At 60.8% G+C, this 18,573-nt stretch overlaps 1 protein-coding gene across 1 annotated transcript; it reads left to right on the top strand.

The window, feature by feature from the left end:
* Positions 1–1,253: 1,253 nt before the first annotated feature.
* MKNK2 (MAPK interacting serine/threonine kinase 2) lies at positions 1,254–12,327 on the top strand. Its single transcript, XM_063403141.1, has 13 exons — positions 1,254–1,391; positions 3,325–3,406; positions 3,568–3,669; positions 3,773–3,870; positions 4,841–4,920; positions 5,395–5,468; positions 5,548–5,652; positions 5,991–6,046; positions 6,382–6,477; positions 7,811–8,005; positions 8,097–8,261; positions 8,363–8,406; positions 8,665–12,327. Exons 1-13 carry the CDS (start codon positions 1,344–1,346, stop codon positions 8,927–8,929), a joined length of 1,410 nt encoding a protein of 469 aa, XP_063259211.1. The 5' UTR covers positions 1,254–1,343; the 3' UTR covers positions 8,930–12,327.
* The last annotated feature ends 6,246 nt before the right edge of the window (positions 12,328–18,573 follow it).

Raw genomic sequence — 18,573 nt, 5'->3', positions numbered from 1 at the left:
GGGGGACTGGGGGTGTCCTTCTCCATGGGTGCAGCACAGGGGGGTGGCAGGGGGGTCCTTGTCCCTGGGTACAGCACTGGGGGGTGGCAAAGGGGTGCAGCACAGGGGGGTGCCAGGTGTGGGGGTGCAGAGACCCTTCCAAGGAGCGTCCCCAGCCTCCCCCACACCACAGGAAGGTGCCGGGGGGGTGGTCCCGGTCCCCTGAGCAGCACAGAGGGTGCCCCGGTGCAGCGAGGGGGGTACCCGAGGGGTGTGCGTTGTCCCGGGGGGTACACGGGGAGATGATGCCCCGGGAGGTGCAGGGGGAGGGGGTGTGGGTGTCCCCGGGGGGCGTTTGGGGTGTCCCCTCAGGGAGGCTGTTTCCCCAGTGAGTGCCAGGGGGGGTCTTTGTGTCTCCAGGAGGAATTGGGATGTCCGGGGGGCTGTTTGTGTGTCCGGGGGGTGTTTGTGTGTCCGGGGGGGAGTTTGTGTGTCCGGGGGGTGTTTGTGTGTCCGGGGGGGTGTTTGTGTGTCCGGGGGGTGTTTGTGTGTCCGGGGGGGTGTTTGTGTGTCCGGGGGGGCTGTTTGTGTGTCCGGGGGACTGTTTGCGTGTCCGGGGTGCTGTTTGCGTGTCCGGGGGTGCTGTTTGAGTGTCCAGGGGGGTGTTTGTGTGTCCGGGGGGGTGTTTGTGTGTCCGGGGGGTGTTCGCGTCCGCGGTGCTGCACGGGGGGTGTTCGTGCCCGGGGGCTGGGGGGGCTGCACTGGGGGAGGTGCTCCTGTCCCGGTGCGTGCCCGGGGCTCTGGAGCGTCCCGGGGGGGTGTTTGCTGCCCGGGGTGGGGGGCGTGTCCCCGGTGGGTGTCCGGGGGGTGTCTGTGACCCCCGGCGGGGGTGTCTGTGTGACCGGGGTGGCGGCCCGTGTCCCCGGCGGGGTGTCCCCGTCCCGGGGCGCGGCGGGGGGGTGTCCGCGGAGCCGGGGGCGGGGCGGGGCGGGGCCGCGGCCGTCCCTATAAAGGCGGCGGGGGCGGGGGCGGCGCGTCCCCCCCCGGCGGCGGCGGAGCGGCGCGGAGCGGAGCGGGCGGCGGTGCGGGCTGCGGTACCACCAGCAGCGGCGGCTCTGCGGGGCCGCGCCGGTGAGCGCCGGCCCGGGGGGCTCGGGGGCGGAACCGGGCAGGATCCGGGAGGCCGCAACCGCCTGACCCCCCCTCCGCCCCCTCCTCTCCCCGCAGGTCTCGGCCACCCCCCGGACTCCCCTCCGGCTCTGCCCGTCCCTCCGCCTCCCTCCCCCATCCCCCTTTTTTTTATTTTGCCGCCCCCCGCCTCATTTCTCCCAGCAACGCCGCCCCCCGTCCCCCCCCGCAGCAAGATGGTGCAGAAGAAATCAGAGATCCCGGGATTCCACCGCTCCTTTAAGGTAAGGGGCTGCTCCCCGCCCCCGCGGGGTCGCTCAGAGGGGGCTCCGGGGCCGGGGTGCCGGCAGGGCCGGGGTGCGCCCGCATCGCTGCATCCCCTGCCCGGGAACGGAGGGGGCCCGGCCGCTTCCTGCCCCTCCGCCGACACCCCCCCAAGCTGAGGAGCTCCGGGGGCGCTGCCATCCAGACCGAGCAGGGGAACCCCCCTGTCCCCTCGTCCCGGAGGTCGCGATGCTCCCGGGGCTTGGATGAGTGTCTCCCCCACCCTCCCTCGGGTGGGCGCTGGGATGCTGCAGCTCCCACGGGGATCCCCCGTGGGTGGGGTGGCTGCACTTTCCCCCGCCCAGCTGCACCCCTCCGTCCGGTCCGGCAGCGATGTGGGGGTGGGCTCAGGGCTCCCCAGGCCCGGCCCGGTGGGATCGTGCGAGGGTCGATCCCGCAGCGCCGCCCACCCAGGGCACCCCCAGCCCGGGCAGTCCTCCCCCCCGTCCCCCTGCCGCTGTCACCTCGGGGTGTGCGGGGGGTCCCTGTGATCCCGCTCCGTTCGCTTCCCCCCCTCCCGAGCCGCTTCCTGCCTCTGGGTTGGGGGGTCCTTTGTTCGGTTTCGCTCCAGCTCCGGGGTGCAGGGGGGTCCCCCCAGCGCGCCCCCTCATTGCAGTGCCCCCCGCTCTTGCTCAGGGGCCTCCGGCCGGGGTTTGTGTCCCCCCGCGGTCCCGCGGTGGCTGGGCATGGAGGCGGGGGGACACCTCGGGCTGATGGAGCCCGTGCGCAGCCTCCCATCCCCCAGACCTTTGTGTGGCAGTGCTGCGGCAGCTGGCAGGGCCCCCTGCCCCCCTATTGCCCCCCCGTACTTCCCCTGCCCCCCCGTACACCCCGTACCTCTCCTGGAGGCCTCGTCCACCCCATCCTGCCGGGGCTCGTCCCGGGGGGCAGCAGCTGCCTGCCAGTGCTGCTCTCCCCAAATCCAGGTTTTGAGGGGGAGGAAAGCTGGCAAAACGCAGCACAGGAGAGTTTTGGCCCCGGAGATCTAGAGTGGTGCTTGGTGTGGGGGTGCTCCTGGGGTGAACCCCCCCGTTGTGGTCGGGGACCCCCGGCCCCCGCAGGCTGCAGTAAACAGGCGCCTTCTGGGTGTTTCTGGTGGTGACCAGGCTTGGCCGTGCTGGGGCTGGCAGCCGGCCCGGGCACCGGGCGGGTTTGGGAACACCGCTGGAGCTGCCACCTCCACCCAAACAGATTTCATAATCCTGGGGAGGACGGGGCCCTTTCGCCCCTAGCACTGCCCTGTCCATGGGTGGCTCAGGGGAGCAGGAAGCAGAGGGTCCCCATGTCCCCTCGAGTGCCACTGGAGCTCAGGGTGGGGAAGGAGCAGACCCAAGCCCTCCATGGATCCCGGGGTGCAGGAGGGTTTGGAGTGAGGCCTGATCCTGCCTCAGGGCTCAGGTGTCCCTCAGCCTGGTGGACACGATGTCCACTGGAGCAGGGCAGAGCAGGCTCCAGCCTCTGTGACCTTGCAGGGAGCTGGGAGGACATGGAGGGGTGGCTCTGGAGCCTGACTTGCCCTGTGGCTTCTCTTCCTCCCCCTCCTACCTCGCTGTGGTTCAGGTTTGGGTGGGGATTTGGGGTTGGGTTGGTGTGGGCGGCTGCGGTCCCTCTCATCATCCCCCGTGTGCTGGCCTGGGGCTGGCTGGAGGAGTGACCCTGCAGCACCATCCCCATCAGGAGATGTGGCCAAAGCCTTCCTTCTCATCCCCTGGCTCTCCCTGGAGCTCTGCTGTGTCCCACAATGAACTGGTGTCTTGCACCATGGGGCAGTGAGCAGAATGTGTCCCAGGAGCTGGAGCATGCCGGGCTGTGTGTCTGTGCTGGGCTCAGGGTGGCAGCCAGTGGTGGCTGATCCAGCAGCTGCCACCTCACTCCTGCTCTTGACTCCCACAGGGGCAAAACCCTTTCGACCTGGAGTTCGACCAGTCCAACCACCTGGAGCCTGTCTTCAACTTCGAGTGCCCGCCCCGTCCCGGTGAGTCGCGGGTGCCTCCTCATGGGGCTCCATCCCCGCGGGGCTCCTCCCGTCCTCCCCCTGGGATTTTGGCCCTGAAGGCTTTGGAGCAGGCCTGGCGGTGCTGGGGGAGCTGTGGGTGCACGGGGATGGCTGACACGGGTGGCTTTGCTCTGGCACAGACATGCCTTCAAGTCAACCCATCGACATCCCTGACGCCAAGAAGAGGAACAAGAAGAAGAAGCGCTGCAGAGCCACCGACAGCTTCTCCGGCAGGTTTGAAGGTGAGCGGGGCTGCTCAGGGACCCCAGGGCAGGGTTGGGCCCTCCTGGTGTCCCCAGGCTCTGTGCAGTGGGGCCAGCAGCTCAGGTGACTGTCCCCTGCCAGATGTTTACCAGCTGCAGGAGGAGGTGCTGGGAGAAGGGGCCCATGCCAGAGTCCAGTCCTGCGTGAACCTCATCACCAACAAGGAGTACGCGGTGAAGGTAAAGCTCCGCTGGGGGCTGCACACCCACCCCCGCCTCAGTTTCTATTTCTGCCCTCCACATCTGGGGCTCTCCCACCTCCCAGGATCATCTGGCGCTGGCCCAGGACTGCAGCTTTATGGGCTGGAGGGAAGGGAGAGGGGCAGGGATGTTGCAGGGCTGGGCTGTGGTGGTGGCATACCGCCCTCTGCCACCACCCAGCTCAGGGACCCTGGTGACACCCCCCTTAGCCACGCTCCTCTCTCTGTCCATGAGGGCATGCTGGAGACCAAATTAACACTTGGGATGTGTCTGGGGACTTGGGGCAGGCAGGGACATGTGGTGCTGGCAGGGTGGTCACCTCCTGCTCGCTGCAGGGAGGTCTCTCTCATGCAGGTGCTGGAGGGGGTTGGGGTGAGGCAGCTGCTTTTGGGGTCAGGGATGGTCCTGTGGCCCTGCACCCCACAGACACCGAGCCATGGCACGGGGGCTCTGGGATGGGCCTTGTGTCAAAATGTAGCCAAATGCCGGGGGAATTTTGCCTCCCCCATTGCTCTGTGGGGACCTTTGGGTGCCGCAGAGGGGAAGCTGAGGCAGCAGGGATGGCTCTGGTGGTGAGGTGCTCTGTGTGCCCCAAAGGGCAATGAGAGCCCCCATCTGCCCCCATCCCATTTGGGGTGAGATGACAGGGGTGTCCCCCCGTCCACCCTTGGCACGGCCAGCCAGCCCCGCTGTGCCAGCGCCCAGTGGGGCATAGGGCCCTTTGCTGCCACCGGCGTCACGTGGAGCTCTGCTGGCCCCGGCCCCGGAGGGAGCGGCTTGGCACCGCCGCTGCCGCTTGGCACCGGCTCCGGGAACAGCCTGTTCTGCTGCCCTAACCCCGCCGGGCTGCGCTGCCCCGCCCGGCCCCGCGGGTCCCTGCGCTGGTGGGGCACGGGTGCCTCCCCGGCAGCGCTGCCTCTCCCTGAGCCTCCCCCTCGTTGCCTTCCAGATCATAGAGAAGCGCCTGGGACACATCCGGAGCAGGGTTTTCCGGGAGGTGGAGATGCTCTATCAGTGCCAGGGACACAGGTACGGCGGGGCAGCTGCTGCGTCCCCACTGTGGGCACGGGGAGGGGGCTGAGACCCCGCTGATGCTCGTGACACCCACGGGCCAGAGCCAGGCGCCCTCTGCCCCACACTCCCTCCCCTTGGCCCCGGTGGCCACCGTGGAGCATCCAGAAGGGCCATTCCGTGGTTTGCCATGACGACAGGGCCGCGGTGGCCCAAGCTGGAGCAGAGCCGAGCCCTTGCTGCTGAGCAGGGCTGTGTGTGGGGCGGGCGAGCGAGTCAGGAGGGGCTGTGAGCAATTAGGGAGGAGCAGAGCCGGCACTGCAAGCCCCTCTCCCCCTGGAATGCAGCCAGGGGGGCCCTGGCCGTGTGGTTTCAATCACTGCAAGCCCGGTTTTCCCACCGTGCATCCCTCCCGGGGTCCTTGCTGGATGGGGTGGGGGCACCCCAGGAGGTGTTTTGGGGGGACGCTGGGCTGATGCCGTGTCCCTGCAGAAACGTCCTGGAGCTGATTGAGTTCTTCGAAGAGGAGGACAGGTTTTACCTGGTGTTTGAGAAGATGAGGGGAGGTGAGTGTGGCCCTGGGGCGGGGGGAACTGGGGCACCAGGACCCCCAGGAGCCCCAGCTCTGCTCTCACCCGGCCACAGGCTCCATCCTGACCCACATCCACCGGAGACGCCACTTCAATGAGCTGGAAGCCAGCGTGGTGGTGCAGGATATCGCCAGTGCTCTGCACTTTCTGCACAACAAAGGTGAGCTGGGCCGCCCCAGGTGCCACTGAGGACACCCTGGGGTGCGCTGGGCCCTCCAGGGGGTGTCACTGCCTCCCCCCATCCTCCTGCCCAGGGGACAGTGCCCGTCCCAGCGTGCAGGGTCAGGCCCAGCTGCATCACAAGGGTTTTTGTGGTGCAGATCCTGTTCCTCCAGTTTGGTTGGGTTTTGGGGCCAGCAGCAAATTTTGCCTTTTGCCAGGGCGCAGGCAGTGATTTGGGGTAGGGAGGGAGGGGTCCCTGTGCCACCCCCAGACTTTACACTGCAGCAGTCTTGTAGGAGGGGGATTTTTACCCTCATTGGCTCTTTTGCCCCCCAGGGATTGCACACAGGGATCTGAAACCAGAAAATATCCTGTGTGAGAGCCTGGACCAGGTGAGCGGGGAGCAGGCAGGGTGGGGGCAGGGTGTGCTGCCTGGGGTGGGGGGACACAGTGGGGTGATTCCTGAGATGGGGAGTGCAGGAGGGTCCTGCCAAGGACACACACAGAGACACACCAAGTCCTGCCAGGGACACAGAGACACACCGAGTCCTGCCAGGGACACACACATCCCCCATATGCCACAGCACAGCGTGGTGTGAAGCATGACAGGACCTGGCATTGAGCAGCTGTGGCCTGAAAACAGGGCTGTGGTCTCCGGGGGGCTGCCGGCCGTGGTTCCTGGAGGATGCCAGGGGGTCACCGACCACGCCTTCCCCCCTCTCCCCAGGTCTCCCCAGTGAAGATCTGCGACTTTGACCTGGGAAGTGGCATCAAACTGAACGGCGATTGCTCCCCCATCTCCACTCCGGAGCTGCTCACCCCGGTAAGCGTGCGAGCCCCCACACTGTGGGTTGGGGGTCTGTCCCCGGGGACCCCCCAGCTGCCCTGCAGGCTGCAGGAGCAGGGCTGTGCACGGACACCCCTGCTCGCCGCTGCGTGTCCCGCTCCCCCCGCTGTGGCAGGCGAGATGCGGTTACATAACGCGGGGGGGCCGGGGGCTGGCGCAGCGCCCGGGCTGCCGTGAGCCTTAGCAACAGCCCGGGCAGGCGCGGCGGCTGCGCCGAGCCCGCCGCGGAGAACTGGGTCAGCACCGGGCCGGGGGCCGCCGCGGTTCCCCGGCTGTGGGCGAGGGAGAGGGGGCCGAACCTCCGGGCTGCGGGAGTGCGGGGCAGGGGGGACACCCCGAGAGCGCCCGGGTGTGCCCGGGTCGCACAGACCCCACCTCGTGCAGAAAGCCCCGCTGCCCTTATCGCCACCGCAGGTACCCCCGTGCAGGGAATCGCCCCGCACCCCGGCTTTTGGGGGGCGCGAACGTGCCGGGGAGGGCAGAGCCGAGCCCGCGTCGGGTGCACAACAGCAGGGGCTGGGGCCAGAACACCCCGGCCCCTCCTTTCTCCCGGGGCGATCCGAGTTCTGAGGCGTCCCCAGTGTCCCCGTTCGCAGCCCACGGGGGCAGCGGCCCGGGCGCGGCGGGCTCGGGGCTGCGGGGTTGTTTTCCTGCGGCGGCAGCGGCTGCCGGGGCTGGAGAGGCCCCTCGGCGGGAGGCCTCTCTCGTTACGGAGCGATTATCTGCTGGCTGCAGCTCTTTTCTCCCCTGGTCACGGGGCCTGTGTGGGCTGCGGGTCATGCGCTGGAAAGCCCCAGAGTCCCTGGAGCGATAGGGGAGCGGGGCCGCTGGCTCTGCCTCTCCCCGCACCGGGGTTAACTCCTCCCGCCCCGGATCCTGCGCGGCAGCTCCGCCTGTGCGGGCCGGGGAACGGGCACGGTCGGAGGAACAGGCACAGCAGGCTCGTCCCCCGTGCCCTGTGGCCGCTCCCAGGCGCTGGGGCTGTCCCGCTGAGCCGGCTGGGTGGCGGCGATGCTGTGGGTCCCGTGGGTCCCGCTGTCCTACGCCGTGGGGGTTGCACCCTTTAGGCTTTATTTTTTTTTTCCCTTCGGGGTGGCAGCTGCTGTCGGGTGACCCCAGAGGGGCGGGTCTGTGGCATTCTCTGTGGTGGGAAACCCAGCAGGGTGATGTGGTGGGAGCAAACCTGGGGAGCAGCCATGACTGCACCTTCCCTTCAGAGGTGCAGCCCTGGAGATCTGGCAGGACCCGCCCAGTCCACCCTGCCCCATGGGTCCCCACCCTTCGAGGCTCACCCCGCCTGTCCCTGCAGTGTGGCTCAGCCGAGTACATGGCCCCGGAGGTGGTGGAAGCCTTCAACGAGGAGGCCTCCATCTACGACAAGCGCTGTGACCTGTGGAGCCTGGGTGTCATCCTGTACATCATGCTGAGCGGGTACCCCCCCTTCGTGGGCCACTGCGGCTCCGACTGCGGCTGGGACCGGGGCGAGGCGTGCCCCACCTGCCAGGTGTGTGGAACACCCCAGCAGCGCCCAAACCCAGCCCCAGTTTGGCTGCAGCACTCCTGGCTGAGCCCCTGTGATTTCTCCCCCTGCTCAGAACATGCTCTTCGAGAGTATCCAGGAGGGGAAGTACGAGTTTCCTGACAAGGACTGGGCGCACATCTCCTTTGGAGCCAAAGACCTCATTTCCAAGCTGCTGGTGAGAGATGCCAAGAAGAGGCTCAGCGCAGCCCAGGTCCTGGAGCACCCCTGGGTGCAGGGGGTGAGTGTTGATGTCCTCTTCCCGCTCTCTGCTCCCGAAGGCCGGGGTGGGGAACACCTCTTTGCACAATCCTGGCTCTGACCGGCTGCATTTTGTTGCAGTGTGCCCCGGACAACACCCTGCCAACCCCCATCATCCTGCAGAGGTGAGTGTGGGTTGCCCTGGGACACCCCCAGCCCCCTGTACCCAACTCCACTCCTCAGCACTGCTGTCCATTCCTTCTGCTTTTTGGGGGCTCTGCCACGACTCTGTGTCTGGACAGCCCTGCCGCTTTGGGTTTGGGCCATATTTTTGGTGTCTGACCAGTCTGGCATGGCTAGCATGTGGGGAAGGACACCCAGAGACTTGACCCCGACCTCCACCAGCCCCCTACACCCCCCCTGAGGCCCTGCCTCCCCTGCAGGAACAGCAGTGCCAAAGAGCTCACCTCCTTTGCTGCTGAGGCCATCGCTGTCAACCGCCAGCTGACACGGCACGACGAGGACGAGGAGGAAGAGGCGGAGGAAGCACGACCCATCATCATCAAAGCTACCTCAAGGGCCATGCAGCTCTCCCCCCCCTCCGAGTCCAAGCTGGCCAAGCGGCGGCAGAAGAGCAGCCTGGCCAAGGCAGTGGCCTCTGGGCAGCACCTGGTGGCCCCGCTGGTCCTGGTGGCCGACCAAGCCTGAGCGGTGCCCTCGCACCTGCTGTACCCCATGTCCCCCCTTCTCCTCCTTTCTTTCTTCCCCTTTCCCCCCCGACCCCACCGTTTCTGGCTAGTGACAAGATCAGGACTCGTCCCTGTGGCTGGTTTCCAAGGTTTTGCTGATCTTGTAGGTCTGGGGGTGGGAGGGTTTGTTTAAGATCTTTTTTTTTTTTTAAAGGTATTAAATCAAGTGTGAGGTTGCTTCACCCAGGGCACACTCAAGGACATCTGACAGACACACGGACTTTTGTTTCCCGGCTCTTGGTTTCTCCTCTGACATTTTCCCCCCTCCCCGACACCAAAGGACTCTTTGTACCCGCGGCTGCTTTGACAATTTCAGCTCATTTCATACTGTGAACAAAAGACCCTCGGTCGCGTTTTCAACAATGGGAGTTGCGTTTTAACCTCGTCCCTCCCCTCAGAGCTGCAGGTCTCTCTCTGATGTTGGGGCAGAGCCCACAAAAATCCCTCCCTGGGGGTCCGGGAGGCACCTCCTGGGTGTGAGAGGTGTGGGGAGCCCCTCTGTGCTGTGCTCGGGGGTGTCCCCAGCCCTGCTCCGGGGGATGCAGTGGGTGTTGTGCAGGGAACCGCTTGGGCTGAGGAGAGACGGTGCCAGCAGGGGAGCAGCGCCCAACCCACCCTCTCTCCTCGGCATCCTCCTTCCAGAATAAGCTATTCACACCTTTTCTTTTTGTCCTTTCTTTTTTTTTTTTTCTTTTCTTTCCTTTTTAATTACTGTTGGTTTTGAACTGCCAGCTGTGCTTCTCTACAGGGCACGGAGAAATGTCTTCCTTTCCTCCCACGCTCCGGCTGGTGGCTCCCCAGGGGATGCATGGGCATCCAGGGCTGTGCTCTTGTGCCAGGTCAGGTGTTGCACCCCGGGCTTTGGAAGGGCTGGTGGCTGTGCCCGTGGGGAGGTGCAAGGGGGTGAGGTGGCCAGAGCAGCCAGAAACGCTCTCTGGGAGTTGTGTGCTCTGTGGAAAGCAAGGACCCCCTTAAAGAGCATCGGGCCCTGCTGCAGGACAGTGACACCTGCCGTGGCTTCGGGCTGGCCCCGAGGCTGCCCTGGCAGGAGGGCTGGGGGGCACAGAGGGTGCCCAATGCCCCGGGGGTGCCAGTGAGTGAGCAGCCAGGCTGATGGCAGCACCCAAAGGCCAGGGCACGGGGGAGCAGCCTGGGGACAGCTCAGGGTGTGGGGCTGGAAGGTTTGGGGTCAGGGCAGCAGGGTTGTCAGCAGCTGGACAGCGCTGGTGTGCATGGTCACGCACATGCATCCCTGCTCACGCGTGTTTAGGTGTGCACAGCATTGTCCTTTCCCTGGAGTTTGCTTTGGGGTGGGAAGGACTCGGGATGCTGAGTCAGGGCGAGGCCTTTGGCTGGGTTCTGGGTCTGTCCAGGCGAGCGGTGCCCGTGCTTGGGGCCAGACCGGCCTCCAGCTGCCCCCAGTGCCTCCAGATCCCCCTGGCACCCCCTGCTCCCTGCCACAGGCACTGCTTTGGGTTGTGCCACCAATCTGTACCTGCTGCCAGCCTCCATCCCACTGCAGGGCAGTGCTCCCTTCATAGCCACCTCCTGTCCCTTCCCCCTCAGTGCTTTGAGCTTTATATTTTGCAAAAGCAGCCTCGGCCCATTGTGCACAGGTGAGGGTTTGGAAGCTCTGAGCTGGGAACAGACTTCCCTGGGTCTTCAGCTGAAGACAGTCGCTGTCTCTGGAAAAAAAAAGAAAGTTCTCCTTTTTATTTTAAGACTGCTGACAGCAATACTATGCAATGTATGTTGTTTTTTGTTTCAGGGAGGTGTATGTGAGTTATATTGGGAGATGACGATCTTGGGTGTTGATGGAGTTTAGGGCAGGGGCCATCTTCTCTCACCCTTCCCAGCCTTTCTGCTGACCCAAGGGGGTTGGGGAGGGTGACTCCATCCCCATCCCACCCCCAAAACTGCCTCACACTTGTGATCTCCCTCTTCCCCGTGTGTCTCTGGTCCCACCGTGCCGGGTGGGGAGGAGCAAGGCAGTGGTGAGGGGAGATCCCCCCGCAGGCACCAGGACACCCTGGAGAGGCCTCCTTTAACAGAAAGAAAAAAAAAAATCCATCTTGATTGTACATTGTTACTTTTTATAGCTTATTTTGTTTTATCAGTTGTAGATAATTCCTTGTTGTCTTACATTAAGAAATACTTGAATGATGTACAGTACGCGATGCCTTGAGCTGGTATTGTGAAGCTATCGTTGATGCTGCACGCCGCAGCCTTTTTTAAAAAAACAAATCATGGGAAGGGGATGGCAGGGGGATGTCTCCAAAATGTATCTGTCCCCCGTGCTGCTTTTGTTGGCAAACTGAGTTTCCCCTTTTTCCCCATGCATAAGAGCGATCTCTTTTATATCTCTATATATATAAGTACACCACACACTCTGGGGAAGGCCTGGGTGACCCTGCCTGTGTCCCGTGGGTGTCCTCGGCCGGGGATGTGCAGCCAGAAGATGCTGTGGGAGTTTGTGGGACTTGGAGGATGTGCTGGGAGCACCTGAGCTCCGCCTGGGCTCAGCTTTGCATTTTGGGTGGGGCTTGGTTTGGACTCGGGGCTGACCCATGGCCGGGTCTGTGCATTGGTAGAGAATCTTTAAATGCCTCCAGAGCCAGGGATCAACTGGAAAACCTCCAGAGCCTGGCTCGTGGCAGCACTGGGCACCCACAGGTGCCCCAGCAGGACAGGGATGGCTGGGGACACCCTTGTGGCAGGGCCAGACGTCCCCTCCCTGCTGCCAGCACCTCTCCCGGGCGGTTTCCAGACAGATGCTCCTGTGGTCCAGCACCAGCGACCCCCTCTCGCCAACGCCCTTCTTCCTCCTCTTCCTCTTTCCAAGCTTTTCCCCCCCATAGAGCATCTATCTTGGAAACCAACTTCAAAAAAAAATTTTTTTAAGCTGGAAATGTTAAGTGTTTTTGCTTCCTCTCCTTTCCCCCTACCCTTCCTCCAGCCAACTAACTTGACTTAGAACTGGTTAGAAACGTTTACTGTGAAGCTAACTCTTTTTTATCAAACCAGGAGAAACTTTCTCCACTTTACAATTGATGAAGACTGCCAAAGCTGGTTCAACAAGAGTCACATTAACGCACTGTTGGTTTGTGCAACAGCAGCCTCTGCTCGGGGGCTGGCTGGGAAATAAAAATGAAAATACAAAAAAAAAAAAAAAAAAAAGGACAAAAAGAAACAAAAACAAAAAAAAAAGAAGAAAAAAAACACACAAAAAGAAGCACTTTACTGTATGTACCAGGTGACCTGATACAGCTGAATTGAAGTTTTCCTTTATAACAATTGTTGATGCCAGAATTTTGTATTCTGTTTTGTAAGAATTTAATAAAAATGCATTGAGACCTACATGGTGGGCAGGTGGCTGTGGCAGGGGGGACAGTTGGGCGGGGGGATTGGGCGATGGGAGAGGGTGGGTGGGCTCCATCCAGGGGCTCCTCCTTCCAATTTCACTTGTTCCTTCCCAGCCTGCTGCTGGCCACGGGGGCTGGAGTGTGGCTGGGTGGGAGGCCAGGACTGGGGCTGGCAGTGGCTCAGGCCTGACTCACTTTTCCCAGCGGGCTGGTGTGATCCTCTCAGTCCCAATGGGAGCTGCAGGTCACGGGGCAGGGCTGGGCTCTGCTCCCTGCCAGCTGCACCCAGTGGCCTTGGGACTGCCCTGCCACCCCCAGAGACACCCCTGGCACATCCCCCCTACCCCTCCGTGGGGCAGGGGCCAGAGCGGGACGCTGAGGAACGAGGAAAGTGTGGTGGGATAGGGAAGGCACTGGGGACAGGAGGCTCTGGGGCTCAGGGTGTGGGAAAAGGGCGTAGAGGCTCTGCTGAGCTTTCTTACATGGACAAGGCAAGACCTTGTGGAATTTAACAAAAAAAAAAAAATTAAGAATCCTGACTTCTCCAGCCCTGCCGCTATGCTGGGGGATGGAGCTGGAGCCCTCTGGATGCTATTGCCATGCTGCTGCCCTGGCAGAAATGCATGGCACACCCCTGGTTTGGGGAATGGGCTGTGGGCTCTGCCATGGACCAGCCGCTGCTCCCGGTCTGAGCTGAGACACTGCTGAGAATCCAGGCTCACTGCTTGGTAAAGGCTGCAGTTGCTTCTTGCAGCATGTGGATCAGGACAGGATGGCTCCTGAAGTCTCCCTTCCCTGGCTGTTCCAGGATGGCATGTGGTGAGAACAGAGCTGGGGTTCCCTGCATGCAGAGGATGAGGAGCACCTCCCATCCATGGGGCTGTTCCTGCCTCTGTTGAACAAAGCCATTGCTCCCTCCTGGGCCTGAGGCCACCAGCTGGTGACCCTGGACATTTTAGGAACATGCAGCTCTTGGCTCTTCTTCCTCTCTTGCATGTTGTTTCACCGTAATTTGCCCTCAGTTGCATGCTCCAGAAATCTTTCCTCTCCTGCCTTTTGCTCAAGGGCTGTCCTGCAGACAATCCTCCTTCCAAGATTCCAGGTGGATCCCAGACAGGTGTATCACAGGCAGCTTTGCTGCAGATGCTGGTTTGACTTTAAATCTCTGAAATTCTTTCACATGGACCCTCTTCTCCTCTTTCCCCAGTTTCCCCAACCCCAAAAAGTGCCTGGTAGTTGGAAACCATCTCTGAGCACGTGCAGAGAAGGGCAGCTCTGAAAATAACCCAGCGCTGGGTTAAAATAACCTGTGCTGCTCTGGTGCCTGAGCATCAGCCCAAAATAGGCTCTGCAGGGATAAGGGCGCTATAAATACCCTGGTGGGGATTTGCGTTGGAGAAAAGCCCCGCAGCAGCAGCAGCAGCAGCGCCGGTGCCGCCCACGCTGGCCCAGAGGGCAGGGGCCACTCAGAGCCAGCGGGGTGGCCTGGCTGGCAGAGGCCAGGGTGGCTTGGTGACGTGGTGGCTTGTGCCAGTCCTCAGGATTTAACGGAGCCATCGGGTCACGGTTGGATCTGAGTGGCTGCAGCGTTGGGGTGGCCGGTGGGGTCACATCTGGCTCCAGCCCAGGGTACTGAGGCAGCTGAGCAGGAGAAAGATGAAGTGTCCTCAGTATTTTGGGTCTGAGCCCAGCTCTGCTGGTGACACACGATGATCTGGGTGATTAGCCAACATTTTGATTCAACGTCTACCCACAAAATCACCCTGGAGGGAGTAACAAACATTCCCTCAGACCCTCCTGAACCATCGGTGAACCCCAAACCCGCACTGGGCAATGCAGAGTGGAAGGTGTGAAGTGTGTTTTGATGCAAACCAGCTGTTTTGGATCAAAAAAATATTCAATTTTCGTTTTTGTGCTTTTAAAATGTTTTCTGGGATGGGGCAGAGGAAAGAACTCTTGCATTTTGCAGAGAATCATGTCTCCTATCCAGGCAACCCAAACCAAGCAGTCTGGGGTGTTTTTTTGGTAGGATGTGCCATTTTGGTGTGATTTTGACTGATGTGTGCAGGTTCTCCCTCTGAAGTCATGTCAGGGAGTGAGTGATGTGCACCCCAGCAGAGCCCAGCACACAGGTCTGGCCCTGCCTGTGTTTCCTGTGGCTGCTCCCTGTGCACCAGGAGCCTTGGTGGCAGTGGCACAGCATGGCACATGTTTCCTCCACTGTCTGGAAAAGGCCTTGGCCAGCCTTGTTTGTGGTTTTGGATGGTGAGGTGTGAATTTTGGAGAGCCACGGGGTGCAGGTCTGGCTTTCCCTCAGGATTCCTGGGTGGAATTGCATGGGCAGTGGGAGCAGAGCAGGGTCAGGTTTTCCCAAAACCCAGGAGAGTTGTGTCCATGGCTGGAGTGGGCCCTGGGCCTCCTGAGTCACCTTCTCACTGGGCTGGAGGTTTAGATCAAGGTTTGGCGCTAAGGCAAGGGGTTTGGCAGGTCCCACTTTGCTCTCCTCTGGCTCACACCACGCATGTTTCTGTCTTTGCCATGCAGACCTCCTCAGAGCTTCCTTGCATCCTAAAATGCCTCCTTTGAGGTGAGCTGCTCAGCCAGGGGAGAGCTGCCACTGCCTGGCTTTTGCTTGGAGCACACATTTCCAGCTTTTGCTTGGAGCACACATTCTAAATGTTTTTTTCTGCATTCACGAGGTGAAGAAAATCCAGATGTTCTCTGCTATCCAACTCTGAGCACTCCAGTCCCACTGGTTTCAGTCTGTGCTGAATTCCAGCTGCTCATAGCCTTATGAGACCCTTCAGGTCAAGCCCTGGCTGGGGTCAGCCTTCATCCCACCAGCTGAACCCCAGCGATGTCCCTGCCCAGGGTTACTGCTGGGGTGAGGCTTTTGTTCACCCTGTGACTGGCCCAGCTAAAATAGCGCTGCCTTTGCCCCGTGCCTGATCTCTGAAGGAATCTGTTGGCTACCAGACCCAGAAATAATGACGCCGGGCCTTTTATAGGAGTGTTTGTTCCCAGGTTTATTTTTGGGATGGTAAAGTCTCCTATATGACACTCATCTTTTTATTTCTCTGGTCTAACACACCACTGATCACCACAGCGCTGGTGCTGGGTCACTGCAGCGAACTCCTCACTCCATCCCACAGTGCCATGGTGAGTGTCCCACACACACCCCTGGGCTGTTACCCCTGCTACCCACGGCTGTGATTCCTTACACTGGTCCTGAATTAAGCCTCTAGCTCCTGCCACAACGCAAATCACCCTGATTTAGTTCTCCACAGGCTGAATAACCAGGATCTGTCTGTTGCAGGGTGGCAGGGCTGGCACGGTGAGCACAGCACAGAGCAGGCTGGCGGTGCTGGGAAGAGCAGGACTGAATGGGTGCAGAAACACTTCCCCATGCGATGGAGAGGCACCCATCCTCCCTGGAAGGCACACCGGCCCCTCGGAGGCACCACAGTTTGTTGGGGATTGTTGCATTCCCCTGGGGAATGGTTCCTCCCCCTCAGAGACCCCTGGAGCCTTGTAACCATGTAGTTTAACCCTTCCTCCCCTTTCTGACCCTATTGGCTGTGTCCCAATTACCCCTCCCCGGCAGAAGCCTAGATAAGACCCTCTTTTTCCTCACTCATCCTCTTTCTCCTCTGGTAACCACCTGGAATAAACGTCTTCAACTACAGCTGCGGGTCAGAGCCTCTTTGTCCTGTCCATGAAATATTCCTCCAAAGCCCTCTAAGGTCTGAGCTAGCACTGGAACACTGGAGGGGCTGCAGGGGGATTTATTTCAAGGAATGAATTTGCTGGGATTTCAGAGCAGGGAATGCTCTGCTGAAGAAGCTTCAGCCTCCACCAGCAGAGTGGGCTGGGCTGGATGATCCCGCACCTCCCAGGCAGGGCAGGAGCCGCTCTCCTGGAGCTGGAGAAGGGCGGGATCACACAGCCGGTGGCCCCGGCGCTTGGGACGCGCCTCCAGACCGCTGCTGCCAGCGATCGGCCACGTCCAAGCTGCAGGCGGGCACGGCGAGTCTGCAGCTCCCTCTAATGTTCCCGGCCCGAAAGGAGCAGCCGCGAGCAGGACGGGCCTGAGCGGGAGCAGCCCCGGGGAAACGCGTGACGCTGAACCGTGTGCAGGCAGCTGGGCCTCGCAGGGGGAGTGATGTGCAAATGGTGTTAAAGAGTAAAGGATGCAGCGTTTTAAGAGAGAATGTGGTTGTACTGAATGCCTGGTTATTATTAATAAATGAAAGATTTCACAGGAAAAAGGACTGTTCCTCTGAAAAATACTATTTCTAATACTCTAAATAGACACTCTAAAATGCTGTTTCCAGCCCTGGAAGTGTTCAAAAAAACATGTGGTGACATGGTTTAGTGGTGAACATGGTGGTGGTGCTGGGGTAACAGTTAGACTTGATCTTAAAAATGTTTTCCTATATTAATGATTCTATGGTTCTCTGATTCTAAGGGCTCCTACTCATTCTTGCCTGCACTGGGACTGTTAGGACGAGAGCTCTGCACAGGAGTTCCCCAAACTTGTCCATGTGAAATGCAGCTTTAAAAATGCAGCAAGAAGCCTGACAGCGCAGAATGCAGCAGAAATGGGTATTGATAACACAGTACAAAGCCAGGTTGGGAACTCTCAATCAAAATCAGTGGTGTAGCAGCATTGCTGTGTCTGGCCATAGTGGTTCATGGGGAGATCCCAGAGCTGTGCAAGGGTCTGGAAGCATTGAATCCACACAAACAGCACACAGTCCACACAAACAGCACACAGTCCACACAAACAGCACGTCTCTGTGTGCTACAGAAGCTGTAACACCAAGGCACAGGAGGCAGAAGGGGCAGCCAGGCCATCTCCCCTCTGACACATCGGCTCACGGACCACACGCCTGCTCCTCACCGCCTGTGTGTGCAGCACAGATCAGAGGATGGATAACAGAGAGAGGGGGAATGTAATTACCCTGCGAAGAATAAATCACTTTAACGGTTCAGTTACTGAGATCACAGTGAGGCAGTGGCACAGCCTCTTAATTAATCTTCTGCTTTGCAGCCACCTCCTGCCCCTGCACCATCTCCACCTCGTGCTGCCTGGCGAGGAGATGCCATCGGAGGGGACAACACTGGCCAGTGGTTTCTGGCTGAGCAGGTCCAGCAGGGCATGACCAGGTGAGGGATGAGGGTGCTGTGGCTCCTGGGTTTTGTGCAGGGTGGCACCTGTGGTAATGTGGTGTCCTGTGGTGCTCCAGGCCTGTATCAGCAGCAGCCAGTAACTCCGAGCTGAGTATTGTGAGGAATGGGCATGCTGGGCATGAAGCAGGGCTCTGGGGGTGCTGGAGGCCTGGGTCTGCTGCAGAGGAAGGGCTGGTATGTGAGATCATGAAGGGAAAACCCCCACTTCACCTTCACCTCACACGGCCCAAACCTCCCTGACTCCTCACCCCCAGCACTGACCCCCTTCAGCCCCTTAACTCCCAACCTCTTTGTGAATTGTACCCCCATCTCTCATCCCTTTACAAACTGCTCTCTGGGCTCCCTTATCCTCCTCGGAATAACCCCTTTCACAGGATAATCCCCTTTTCCCCCAAAATTGCATCTCAGAAATTGTTCCCCTTTGTGCCCCCTCACGTTGCTCCTCAAGGAATTGGCATTATCTTCCAAACTAGTTCTCAGAGATTGCTTCTGTCACTCCTCCTCCCTGCTTCTCCCTTTTCCTTGCTCCTCAGAGATGGCCCCTTTCACCCCAGGGATGCGCTCTCATCCTCCTCAGGGATCGCCCCCCTCATCCCCAAAACTGCCCCTCAAGGATTGCTCCTCTTGCCGCCCCCTCAACGTTGCTCCTCAGGGAAATGCTCCTTTATCCTCAAAATCGTCCTTCAGGTTTGGCCCCTCATCATCTTCAGGGATCACTCCCTCATGGATCACCACGGATCATCCTTTACTCCCCCTCAGGGATCACCCCTCATGCCCAAAGCTGTCTCTCAGGGGCTGAACCTCACCTCCTCAAGGGCCGCCCCCTTTGTCCCGTGAACTGCCCCTGAGGGATAGTCCCCATCCTTTTCAGGGATCAGCCCTTCAGGAATCATCCCCAGGCTCTCCCTAAGGGCTCGTCCCCTCATCCCCCAAACTGTCCCCAGGGATCGCCGGCAAAATTGCCCCTCTCACTCCTCCACATTGGTTCCTCAGGGTTCGCATCCTCTCTTGCCCCAAAACTGCCCTCCAGGGATTGCTCCCCTACGTT

The sequence above is a fragment of the Prinia subflava genome, chromosome 8 (genome assembly GCF_021018805.1).
Source record: "Prinia subflava isolate CZ2003 ecotype Zambia chromosome 8, Cam_Psub_1.2, whole genome shotgun sequence".
Lineage (NCBI taxonomy): Eukaryota > Metazoa > Chordata > Aves > Passeriformes > Cisticolidae > Prinia > Prinia subflava.
This window is presented reverse-complemented; position numbering and strand designations above follow the sequence as displayed.

Coding starts and splice junctions, on each gene's coding strand:
- MKNK2 (XM_063403141.1), top strand. CDS start 1,344: ATGGTGCAGAAGAAATCAGAGATCCCGGGATTCCACCGCTCCTTTAAG. Junction 4,921..5,394: donor TATCAGTGCCAGGGACACAG/GTACGGCGGGGC, acceptor GTGTCCCTGCAG/AAACGTCCTGGAGCTGATTG. Junction 5,653..5,990: donor GCACTTTCTGCACAACAAAG/GTGAGCTGGGCC, acceptor TTTGCCCCCCAG/GGATTGCACACAGGGATCTG.